The following is a 12,530-nucleotide window of genomic DNA, read 5'->3' on the forward strand; positions in this document are numbered from 1 at the left end:
CCTAAATAACTTATTTGCAACCACGCTGACCTGTCTAGTTAGAGTTGATCACAGTTCTACTGTCAGTGGGGTCTCTCTCTCTCTCTCTCTCTCTCTCTCTCTCTCTCTCTCTCTCTCTCTCTCTCTCTCTTGTTTATATATATATATATATATATATCTTGACCCTGGGAGGCCTCACCACTTCCTCCTGCAATAGGCAGCATTTACAGCGTGGGGTTTAGTGGGCGAGCTTAGATTCAGGTCAACGGTCAAGAACATCCCCCTCAGACGAGGAGGAGAGGGATAGGGGAGAGGCAGCGGGGGAGAGAGAGGCAGCGGGGGAGAGAGAGGCAGGGGAGGAGAGGGGTAGGGTAGGAGACCAAAGAGAGAGTAAGAGGGATCTAAACGAGGGAGAGAGAGAGAGAGATGGATCTGCGAGTCCAGCCTCGTCACGGGGCGTCCTGGACCCGGCCCCGTGGTTCACGCCAGCTCCCTGTCTGAGCAGACGGACGGACAGACAGACAGACAGACAGACCACGGACCACAGCGTCCTACGCCCACACCGTCTCGTGTTGTGTTTGTCGTCTGCGGCGTCCGGCCGGTTTTTATAAATCCACCATCGCAGGATTAGCCCGCTAAAAACGGCAGAGGGCTTAGAGCCCGGTCTCTGCCACAAACAAACGGCTTGGCTCGGGTCCTCCTCCTCCTCCTCCTCCTCCTCCTCCTCCTCCTCACCCCCCCCCCCCCCCCCCCCCCGGGATCCCGTTGTAGCGTGGGGGAGGTTGACCTCAACGGCGAGCTCAGAGCCCAGACGAGGGCGGAGTCTGGGACTCCAAACGCAGGCGGACAACCCGGACTCTGGGCCGGTCCGCCCGCGAGGCCAGGGAGGGGGGAGGGGGGAGGGGGGAGGGAACCGGAACCCCGCTCCGGACCCCGGCGGGGGCCGGAGAACCCTGGCAGCAGGGTGCCAATCATGGCTTCCTCTGAACGCCGCCCCCACCACAGCGGCGGGTGGGAACGCTAAATGTCCTCCGCTGGCCGCGGTCAGGTCTGTCATTTGGGCCGCAGAGGAACCTCGCCTCCAGGAATAGACCCCGCAGCCTCCGTCGGCCTCCGTCAGTCTCCGTCAGCCCTCCGCCCTCCAGAGGGTAGGCACTCCCGGGGGGGGGGGGGGGGGGGGGGGAGGAGGTGGGGGGGGGGGGGGGGAGGAGGTGTGGGGGGTTGAGAGGCTGGTGGTGACGGTGTAGAAGTTGGTGGTTGGGGAGAGGCTGGAGGAGGTGGTGCTTGTGGGTGGAGGGGAGGCGGCGGCTGGTGGAGGTGGTGGTGGGGGTCTTTCGGAACCTCCCCGTTTGTGACCTCACTGGTGGGGGGGCTGATGGCCCCGATGACGTCATTGTGTGGTGGAGTGGGGGGGGGGGGGGGGGGGGGTGCCAGACCTGGTCTCTCGCATCGCTGGAGGTCCTGCCCCATACCCGGCATCCCAGGGGGCCACAAACCGTCAGATTTGCATGCGAGGGGGCTGGTACCCCCCCCCCAATGAGAATTGGCTCGCTCTCGCTCTCTCTCGTCCTCGCTCTCGCTTTTCGCTGTGCATCCCTTTGATCTGGAGGTGTTCTTTCGAGGTGTGTGTGTGTGTGTGTGTGTGTGTGTGTGTGTGTGTGTGTGTGTGTGTGTGTGTGTGTGTGTGTGTGTGTGTGTGTGTGTGTGTGTGTGGTGAATGCCAGTGTATTGTCGGACACTAAATGAATCATGAATTCCCATGCAGGCCTGCATTGACTCATGTTGCCGACTTATATCAGTCGTCTTTGAGTAATTAGAAAAGCGCTATAAAAAACTGATCAATTATTATTATTATATGTTCACGTCCCCCGCGTGTTTTGTGGCTGTTCGACATGTGGTCGATACCGGATGAGATAACCATTGACAACACTGTGCATTAATCTAAGTCGAATCCAATATGGATTGACTTTAAATCCAATCTAGATTGACTTTAAATTCAAATTTTTAATCGACTCTACATTACAGCACATTTAAAGAGACGAGGCTACAGCTTCGACTTTAAATGTATAGAAGTGATGCTAGCCACAATGTCTCCACTCTCCACCCAATCAATAGTCCACATGGCTGTCTGGTGTCTTGCTGTCTGGTGTCTGGTGTCTTGCTGTCTGGTGTCTTGCTGTCTGGTGTCTTGCTGTCTGGTGTCTTGCTGTCTGGTGTCTTGCTGTCTGGTGTCTTGCTGTCTGGCGGTGCTGGCCGGGTGTAGCCCAGACAACAAGACATCTGATCACCGGTTCATCCATCTTTTAGAATATTAGCCTGACAGCAATGGCTACTGATGCTTCAATAGATGTCCGGTGAATTCAAAAGATTCCCCCGTTTGCAGCAATTAAAAAAACATAAATAAATGTTGATAAAACCTGGCTAATAACAAAAAGTAACAAAACCTTCCAAGGCATGAAAACCCTTAACTCTCTGTTGTAACAGTGGTTCAGCTGAGCCGAGCTGGGCAGACGTTCAGTCCTGATCAGAAGGACATCAGAAGCATCGTGTTAAACGACGACAGCCAATCAGAAGCCTCGGTGCGCTGCACGCGAACACGTCATTGGTCGAGAGCTGTTGAACGTAGCGACGATGCAAGCAAGCTAAAGCGTGTGGCTACGGTTGATGCTAACAACTTGAAATTCTTGGCCCCCCTGCAGATTCAGCGTCTTATTGAGGAGCAATCGATGGCCATGTGGATGACTATTGATTGGGTGGAGAGTGGAGACATTGTGGCTATAGCATCACTTCTACGCATTTAAAGTCGAAGCTATAGCCTCGTCTCTTTAAATGTGCTGTGATGTAGAGTCGATTATAAATTGAATTTAAAGTCAATCTAGATTGGATTTAAAGTCAATCCATATTGGATTCGACTTTGAATAGATGGGATTAATGCGCACGGTATCGACCACACGGCAAACAGCCACTGTGATGTGGCTTCAGTAATGAGGCTCCTTCACCTCAAAATGATGGTGGAATCTAATCAAAGCAGGCTGCGGACTGATAGTATGTCGGCTCCCAGCCCAACAGTTCCTGGTTCGATGCCCAATGTCCGGGGCATCCAAGGGCGACATGCTCACCCCCTACCTGCACCTTGATGACACGAATTCAGCGGTAAAATGACTTCGCAGCGTCATGTGGTTCCATGAGGTAGTCAGTGACACTTCACCACAAAAAGCGCACATCGTCGTACTTTCTGCACTTTCTCTTGGCGGAAAGCCCCTTCAGACAGGCTGGTTGGCTACGGTTAGCTTTCTCTTCTCGTGTTGACTCATCAGGGCACTGAACCAACCTCGGGCACATCTGCTTTAATTTCACACCGGAAACTTTACATTTGGTTCTTCATCTCCTGGCAGGCGACCTCAGATATGGGGGAATCTCTGCTTGTCACTTTCTTTACCTTCATATCTGTTCCGAACAATCACATCGCTAGGGGCGGGATCTGTACCCAAATCAACCAGTAGTATTCACCAGCTCTGTTTTTCTGTTTGTGTCTGTCTGTTAAGGTTTCAAATGAACGCTTTGCAGACCGACCACTGTAGAAATACACGTGTGTGTGAGTGTGTGAGTGTGTCTGTGTCTGTGTCTGTGTGTGTGTGTGTGTGTGTGTGTGTGTGTGTGTGTGTGTGTGTGTGTGTGTGTGTGTGTGTGTGTGTGTGTGTATTTCAACCTCACGTCAGTTCCCTAATTAGCTCATGCTGTGCTGTCTGGGTCATCTTACCAGCTATGGCTCCTCCATTGGTCCAGTCGGGTCATGTGACCACTGCTAGCTGAAACATACTTGTATGTTAAACCGAACTACAAACCTGAGAGGGAGAGTTTTGTGAATTAGACTGTAGAAAGCAGAGGTCTGGAATCTGCTGTTCAGAGGAACAACTTTATGAATGGTTTGTATTTAGTGACCAAAAGAAGAACTGGACGTTCAGTGATCTTTCAATGAGTGTGGAGGCCTGTTTCTTTATGAATGAGTGTGGAGGCCTGTTTCTTTATGAATGGATGACGATAGGGTGTTATTTCTTCAGTTTTAACAAATACAGAACCAACGCACGCACGTACACACGCACGGACGGACGCACGCTCACACACACACCCACACCCACGCGCGCGCACACACACACACACCAACTCATATCGCTGATGTACCAGCCTTATTGTTATCCTGGCCTTCCGTACAATACTTTGGTCTGGTGATTGTGAACCATATCGTCTGAAGAGCCGAGCTAAATGTTGCAGTGCTCTTGCAGTGCTCCACCTGTAGCTCAGGTGGGGGGGGGGGGGGCTGGCGTCCTCTGATGACGTCCTTGTTTACCAGAGTGGTGTTGTTTATGATGATGATGAGGAGGAGGATGACGACAATGTGGAGTTCCTGAAAGTGTACTGAGGTGTGATGGCTTGTGGTGAGCTGACATTCAGCATGTTTTCCGTGCTCTGGTGTCACCAGGTGTAGACTAACATTTTAACTTTAGGTGTTGACGTGATGATTATGATGATGTGTTGTCCTTTTGCCATGGTTTCCTGTGAATCCTGCAGCCTGCATATCATATCATATAACACACACACACACATACACATACAATGCGTGTAAAAAAAACAATGCACTTGCACACAACCGTGCACACACAAAGGCATAGCTAGTTAGCTGGACGCCAGAGAGAGTGTGACAGGCTTGGTGGCTAGCTAGAACTGCTAGGGGGAGTGTGACAGGCTTGGTGGCTAGCTAGAACTGCTAGGGGGAGTATGCCGATCTAGCTAGCTGGCCAGACGTGCTAGGGGGAATGTGACAGGTCTATAGATAACGCGTGGGGGGACGTGACCATATAAGTCGGCAACATGAGTCAATGCAGGCCTTCATGGGAAGTCATGATTCATGCTAGCCGCATTTAACCCTCTAGTGTCTGACAATACACTGGCATGCACCACACACAAACACGCACACGCTCACACAAACACACACACATGCTCACACCTCTGTTGCTCAGTCATAGCCCGCCACCCTCACAGCCGCCGGGAGATAGAAGTACGGGAGCGTCTGAGAGTTACCGAGCGACGGGTGGAGTTCAGGCCATGCCTCGCGTTCTGCTGAGGTAACGACATGAGATCATACCGTTATTCAGCATGTCAGTGTGGATGGCTTTGGAGGAACTTTATGGATCGGGAAGGTTTGCTGTGCAGTTTGAACATCGTTTTTTGCAATGTTGTGATTCATTTGTTGTTTTGCAATCTGTTTCTAATTTATTCATTGTTTTCATTTTTGGGGATTGTTTTAGAAATGTATTTTGTTCTGATTGGTTGAGAATCGATATCCCGTTGTGATTGGTTAAAGGCATGCCCTGCATAGGTGCGATTCTGTTTGATGTCAACGTTTTAGTCGTGATTGGTGCAGCGTGTCCGCCTGGTTGCTGTGAGCCTCCGTTACTAAGAAATTAATTTAGGAGTCGTTTGGTAATTTGTGTAAACGGGTATAAACTGGATTAGACCTCCTTTCTTGCTTATTTCCTGCAATGCAGTGCAACTGGCTTTATTTGACTATGTTAGCCTCATAGGTTGGAGACGGTAATGTTAAGGTGAGGATTTGTGTGATTAAGATGCAATGCATCATGGGAACAAGTGTCAGATCCTTCAGTCTCGGTGGACTTTGTTCTTCTTCGCTGTGGGAACGTCTCTCGGCTGGGCTCTCGCTCTGCGAGCAGGTCCAGCCGGGCGGCTCTCTAAAAATAAGATCTATAAATAACCCAGTGGATTCCAGAGAGTGGATTCGTTAGGGCTTCAAGATCTCTGAAATGATCTCACATTAGGGCTGGGTCGATTAATCGAATGTTGATCGCAATTTCGATTTTAGCGTCAAACGATCAAATAATTAACATAATCGTTTTTTTTGTTGTTTTTTTGTTATTTTGTTATTTAATGGTTTATAGAAAGAGCAGAACAGCTGGATACATATCTGGATATTATTTTAGATTGAAACATTTTCTTTTTGACTATTTTGTGTATTTTTTTAAGGCGATATTTCAAAGTTCTCAGTTAGGGTTCTCTGTTTTTGGGAGAGACACGTTGAATAAATACACCATGTTTTCAAACTCAAAAATAATGGTTTGAATATTCGTGATTTCAATATTGACCAAAATAATCTTGATTATGATTGTTCCCATAATCGAGCAGCCCTTTCACACATTATCGGCCCAGACCTCTGCTCCGACCCTGACCCGGACTAGATCTCTGCTCTGACCCGGGGCCCGGACCAGACCTTTGGGCCCAGATCCGGTCTAAACTGGTCGTTCCTGTTCAATGCTTCTAGAACCGTCGCTGAACTCTTCCTGGTCTCGATCTGAATAATTTAGTATTGTGTTTTATTCTCGCTTTGGCTGAGCAAACACTTTTATTTATTCATATTTGTGCAACTTCTCAGCCTACTTCAACGGAGATGTGCGGCACTGGTCGACTGGGATGTGCGGTACTGGGATTTGCGGTACTGGTCGACTGGGATGTGCGGTACTGGTCGACTGGGATGTGCGGTACTGGTCGACTGGGATGTGCGGTACTGGGATGTGCGGTACTGGTCGACTGGGATGTGCCACACCCAGCGGCTCCTGGAGGTGTTCTCCATCCTAGTGTCTGTGATCCGCCTGCTGATGGACTGAAGACCTGCATAGCCTGATTACCAACCTGCACACTAATGAACAACCGTCTACAAATGAGTATAAGAGAGCCAGCACCTTTGCCATTTCAAAAACTGTTCATATATATTTTTAATCCTATTTAAATGGGATGTTTCCGGCCGGCAACAGACTTAGGAATTTGCAGGATAACCAAAACGTTGTGGCCCCCTACTCTGGTTTATGGGTATCTAAAGCAGAGTAGGATGGTTTAGGGTTCACACCTAATCCTCCGCATCATGAGAGCCGGTCTCCTGTCTGCTGGTTCTTGGGCTCCCGGGCCTCCTGGACTATAAGGCCAGGGGTCCCCTCTGCCTTCATCTGGGCTGCATGGTCACAGAGTGAGACATGGACCCTCCTTCGGTCCTTCACTCTGAACCATCTGAGTGATTCTGCTCCGATAATCTGCTCCTATGATTGGTCAATTTGTCATTGCAGTGATGATAGATGGATCTGTCATCCGGTTGGACACGGCCACTTCTGGTGTCACAAGTGGCAGAGAGAGGATGGAGGGGAGAGCGAGGTAGAGCGGGAGGGAGAAAGACACTGAGGAATTATTAGACTAGGAGAGAAATAGAGAGAAACTGGAGGTCAACCGATGCGTCACTCTCTCTCTCTCTGTCTGTCTGTCTGTCTGTCTGTCTGTCTGTCTGTCTGTCTGTCTGTCTGTCTGTCTGTCTGTCTGTCTGTCTGTCTGTCTGTCTGTCTGTCTGTCTGTCTGTCTCTGTCTCTGTCTCTGTCTCTGTCTCGCTCTCTGTCTCGCTCTCGTTCTCATCAGCTCTCTGTTCTCCAGCCGGTGAACTAGCAGGTGACCATCTCCCGGTCTCCACGCGTCCCCTCATTGCACCATTTATTGTGTGTTGGATGTGCATGCTCTTACCTGGGCACCATCACCCCCCCCCCCCCCCCCCACCTGCAGCAGTATGACTGGGCGTTGGTCCCCCCCCCCCCCCCCTCGTTCTCAGCGTGTGAATCCATAGGAAGCATGAGTCGCTCCGGAGGAGACGGGAATGTTTTCGCTTCCTCAGAGTTCCAGGGTTTCCTCACCGCATCTGGAAACATTATTCCTGGAAGACCGGCTCATTATTCTTGGAAGCAGGCGGAGGAATGTCTCCACAACGAACCGGAGGGCTCCGGAGAGCTGGCCGGTCTGACCCCGCCCCCCCCCGGCCGTCTGTCCTGAAGGTCCACAGTCTTGGACCTACGGACCACCACACGTGTTGTCATGGAGACGATCTGGGACCCTCACAGCACCGCGACGCGTGTTGTCATGGAGACGATCTGTCACCCTCACAGACCCACGACGCGTGTTGTCGTGGAGACGATCTGGGGCCCTCACAGCACCGCGACGCGTGTTGTCGTGGAGACGATCTGGGGCCCTCACAGAACCGCGACGCGTGTTGTCGTGGAGACGATCTGGGGCCCTCATAGCACCGCGACGCGTGTTGTCGTGGAGACGATCTGGGGCCCTCACAGCACCGCGACGCGTGTTGTCGTGGAGACGATCTGGGACCCTCACAGAACCGCGACGTGTGTTGTCTCAGGGTCTGAGGAGGTCCTGGTCGGCAGCCAATAGGGTCTGAGGAGGTCCTGGTCGGCAGCCAATGGCATTGCAGTGTGGACGGTTCCGGTGCTGCTCTCCGCTGAATGGAGGCTCCTGGAGAGGCTCTTGTAGAGGCTCTTGTAGAGGCTCTTGTAGAGGCACTGGTAGAGGCTCTTGTAGAGGCTCTTGTAGAGGCTCTTGTAGAGGCACTGGTAGAGGCACTGGTAGAGGCTCTTGTAGAGGCACTGGTAGAGGCACTGGTAGAGGCACTTGTAGAGGCACTGGTAGAGGCTCTTGTAGAGGCTCTTGTAGAGGCCCGGTAGGCCGATCACTGCGCCAAGCGACGCAAATAACAGGAGCCGCCTTTAAATAGAGGCTGGCGTGTGGAGGAGCCAGACCGCTGCCACATGAGACGGCTGCAGGAGGCGTCTCATCGGGGGGCCCAGAGACGGGCTCTGAACCCCCTGGAGGACGGGGTGCTGGATGAGGAGATATTGAAACAGTAAAGCGGGACGCTAATCACATGTGTGCTGAGGTGTGGTTTCTGCAGACGGCGTGTTTGGTGTGTATAACGTCTCGTACATATTTTATAATTGATTTTATTAGCTTCCTGCTTTTTGCTTCAATGCTAAATCTGTTTGTGAGTGTGGGTGTGAGTGTGAGGGTGTGGGTGTGTAGGTGGGAGTGTGGGTGTGTGGGTTTGAGGGTGTGTGTGTGAGTGTGTGTTTGTGAATCTCTGCATGCATGTTTAGCGGAGGGGGGAGTGAGTTCATCTGCAGAATAGGAAGAGGGGGGGGTGAGGGAGGAGGGAGAGGAGAGGGTGAGCGGCAGTAGGAGGGGTGAGGGAGGAGGAGGAGGAGGAGGAGGAGGGGGAGGAGGAGGAGGGCTCAGTCTGGTGACTGTTGTTGAATCATGAGGCAGTGCGCTCTCAGGCTGAGAGTGGTGATGTCAGCTCAGTGGAATGCACACACTCTCTGTGCTTGGCTGCAAACACACACACACACACACACACACACACACACACACACACACACACACACACACACACACACACACACACACACGTTGTTGCTCTCTCTCTCCCTCCCTCTCCCTCATCCACGCACGCATCCACACACACTCTCTTTCTCTCCCTCTCCCAAACACACACACACACATACACACACACACGTACACACACGTTCTCTCTCTCTCTCCCTCTCTCTCTACCCCACACACACACACTCTCTCCCTCTCCAACACACACACACACACACACACACACACACACACACACACACACACACACACACACACACACACACACACGTTCTCTCTCTCCATCACACACACACACACACGCACAAATAGACCCATGGGCTGATACCCATACATGCCTACCCACGCCACACAGAACCAACACACGGCGGCATGTGGCTCAGGAGGTAGAGCGGGTTGGCTGGTAGCGGGTTGGCTGCTTGTTCGATCCCCGGCTCCTCCTAGCTGAGGCCCCGTCCACACGAAGCCGATTTCATGGCGAAACCGCAAAGGTCTTGTACGGTTCGGCCTTCCGTCCACACGAAGCCGGCGAATCCGCTGACCGAAACCGTATACTTCTGAAACCACCCTCGGAGGTGGTTTCAAATCTACCCGGTTTCGTTTTGGATTCGTGTGGACGCCTGAAACCGACTGAAACCGTAAACCATGACGTCATCGCCCCACCCCTCGACCTCCTAGCCAATGGCTCTTAAGCCCGCGGAGTCTCAGAACTCACAACAACAAAGATGATGGCGGACTACAGGCTTGTAATCGTTCTGCAGCAGATCATGTCCCTTGTTGGGTTGCTAAGCCATTATTTATTGAGACTGTTGACTGACTGTTTGTTTGTGTTGTTAGTGGTTCGGGGGGCAGCCTTTATGCGCATGCTCGCCTCTTCTTCTTATTTAATTTTCTTCTGGATTTCTGTAGCAGAAGCAGCGCCCCTTATGGGCCTGGCATGTGTACTACAGCGTTTCTACAGATCTACCCGGTTTCGCTTGACTTTTACGGAGATGCTCCGAAACCGGATCGATCGAAACCAGAACGGTTTCAGCTTCGTGTGGAGTGTCGAGGTGTCCCTGAGCGAGACGTCTCACCCACACTGCTCCTGACACCTGCCTGTCCCCCTGCGTGGCTGACTCCGCTGTCTGAGTGAGAACGTGTGTATGAATGGATGAATGTGTGTATGAATGGGTGAATGTGTGTCTGAATGGGTGAATGTGTGTATGAATGGGTGAATGTGTGTCTGAATGGGTGAATGTGTGTATGAATGGGTGAATGTGTGTCTGAATGGGTGAATGTGTGTCTGAATGGGTGAATGTGTGTATGAATGGGTGAATGTGTGTATGAATGGGTGAATGTGTGTCTGAATGGGTGAATGTGTGTATGAATGGGTGAATGTGTGTATGAATGGGTGAATGTGTGTCTGAATGGGTGAATGTGTGTCTGAATGGGTGAATGTGTGTCTGAATGGGTGAATGTGTGTATGAATGGGTGAATGCCATATTGTAAAGCGCTTTGAGTGGCCACTGGTCAGAGAGGCGCTGTATAACTGCAGTCCGTTATCTTCCCCCGTGGAGTCTGTCCCCCTGACCCCACCTGGTGTTTGACCCCTGACCCCCCTGTGTTTGACCCCTGACCCCCCCTGAGAAGGGCTGGGCGATTGATTGAATTTCGATTTGAGCGTCAAAAGATCACTAAATTAACATAATCAAGTTTTTCGATTTTTATTTTTTTATTATTATTTATTTTTAATGTTTTATAGAAAGGGCAGAACAACTGGATACATATCTGTACATTATTTTAGATTGAAACATTTTCGTTTTGACCATTTTGTGTAAATAGTTTTAAGGGGAAATTTGATAGTTCTCAGTTGCAAAGTTTATTTTGGGAGAGACATGCTGAATAAACACAACATGTTTTCAAACTCAAAAATAATCGTTTGAATAATCGTGATTTCAATATTGACCAAAATAATCGTGATTATGATTTTTCCCATAATCGAGCTTCCCTACCCCTGTGTCTAACCCCTGACCCCTGTGTCTGACCCCTGAGTCTCACCCCTGAGTCTGACCCCTGACCCCTGTGTCTGACCCCTGAGTCTGACCCCTGACCCCTCGACCCCTGTGTCTGTCCGCAGGGCGTGAGCGGGATGTCTGTGGAGGCGCGGCCCGAGGCGTCCCTGTACGTGTACGAGTCGACGGTGCACTGCAGCAACGTGCTGCTGGCGCTCAGCTCCCAGCGCGCCCAGGGCCTGCTGTGCGACGTGCGCGTGCGCGCCCAGGGGGAGGAGTTCCGCGCCCACCGTGCCGTGCTCGCCGCCTGCAGCGAGTACTTCCTGCAGACGCTGCTCGACCACCCCGAGGACGGGCTGGTCCTCAGCCTGCCCGACCAGGTGAGTCCCGCCCCCGCCGCCGCCGCCGCCTCCGTCCTATCAGGGGAGGGGGTGCGGCCCCAGCCCCTAGCCCCGCCTCTTCCGTCCTATCAGGGGAGGGGGTGTGGCTTCAGCACCTAGCCCCGCCTCTTCTGTCCTATCAGAGGAGGGGACGTGGCCCCAGCCCCAAGCCCCGCCTCTTCTGTCCTATCAGGGGAGGGGGAGTGGCTTCAGCACCTAGCCCCGCCTCTTCTGTCCTATCAGGGGAGGGGGTGTGGCCCCAGCCCCTAGCCCCGCCTGTGTGTCGTCCTGGCGTTGGAGTACACCTGAGCGCTAACATGAACCCAGAGCAGGACCTGCCTCTGTTTGATCACCTCTCTCACCGTATCTACGGTGACACAGTGACCTGTCCGTTAACCTGCCCGTAACCTAGCAACAGCGCAGTCGGTTGGTCGTCAACAAAGCCAGCATCGCCGTGACAACCTCCACTACTGCGCACTTTGTCACTATTTAAGACTCAATACTACTACTACTTTACTACTACTATACTGCTATTATTACTAGTACTACTAATACTACTATAGCACTACAACTAGAACTAGTACTTCTACTGCTACTACTACTGCTACTTCCTCTGCTACATATACTACTTCTACTATTACTACTACTATACACCTACAACTACTACACCTAGACTGAGCATAGACAGCGAAATAATACAAACCCACGCAGACACAAATACACACGCAGGCACATAAATAGACAGGCTCACCCTCTCACTCTCCCCTTCTTACTCTCCCCTTCTCACACTCCCCCTCTCACTCTCCCCCTCTCACTCTCACCCTCTCACTCTCCCCTTCTCACACTCCCACTCTCCCCCTCCCCCTCTCACTCTCACTCACACTCTCACCCTCTCACGCGCTCT

The 12,530-nt window shown here is 51.8% G+C and overlaps 1 protein-coding gene across 1 annotated transcript; it reads left to right on the forward strand.

Moving 5' to 3' along the window:
- Window positions 1-4,297: 4,297 nt before the first annotated feature.
- On the forward strand, window positions 4,298-11,901 carry LOC132450286 (transcription regulator protein BACH2-like). Its single transcript, XM_060042368.1, has 2 exons — window positions 4,298-5,102; window positions 11,372-11,901. Exon 2 carries the CDS (start codon window positions 11,384-11,386, stop codon window positions 11,744-11,746), a length of 363 nt encoding a protein of 120 aa, XP_059898351.1. The 5' UTR covers window positions 4,298-5,102; window positions 11,372-11,383; the 3' UTR covers window positions 11,747-11,901.
- The last annotated feature ends 629 nt before the right edge of the window (window positions 11,902-12,530 follow it).

The sequence above is a fragment of the Gadus macrocephalus genome, chromosome 21 (assembly GCF_031168955.1).
Source record: "Gadus macrocephalus chromosome 21, ASM3116895v1".
Lineage (NCBI taxonomy): Eukaryota > Metazoa > Chordata > Actinopteri > Gadiformes > Gadidae > Gadus > Gadus macrocephalus.

Coding starts and splice junctions, on each gene's coding strand:
- LOC132450286 (XM_060042368.1), top strand. CDS start 11,384: ATGTCTGTGGAGGCGCGGCCCGAGGCGTCCCTGTACGTGTACGAGTCG.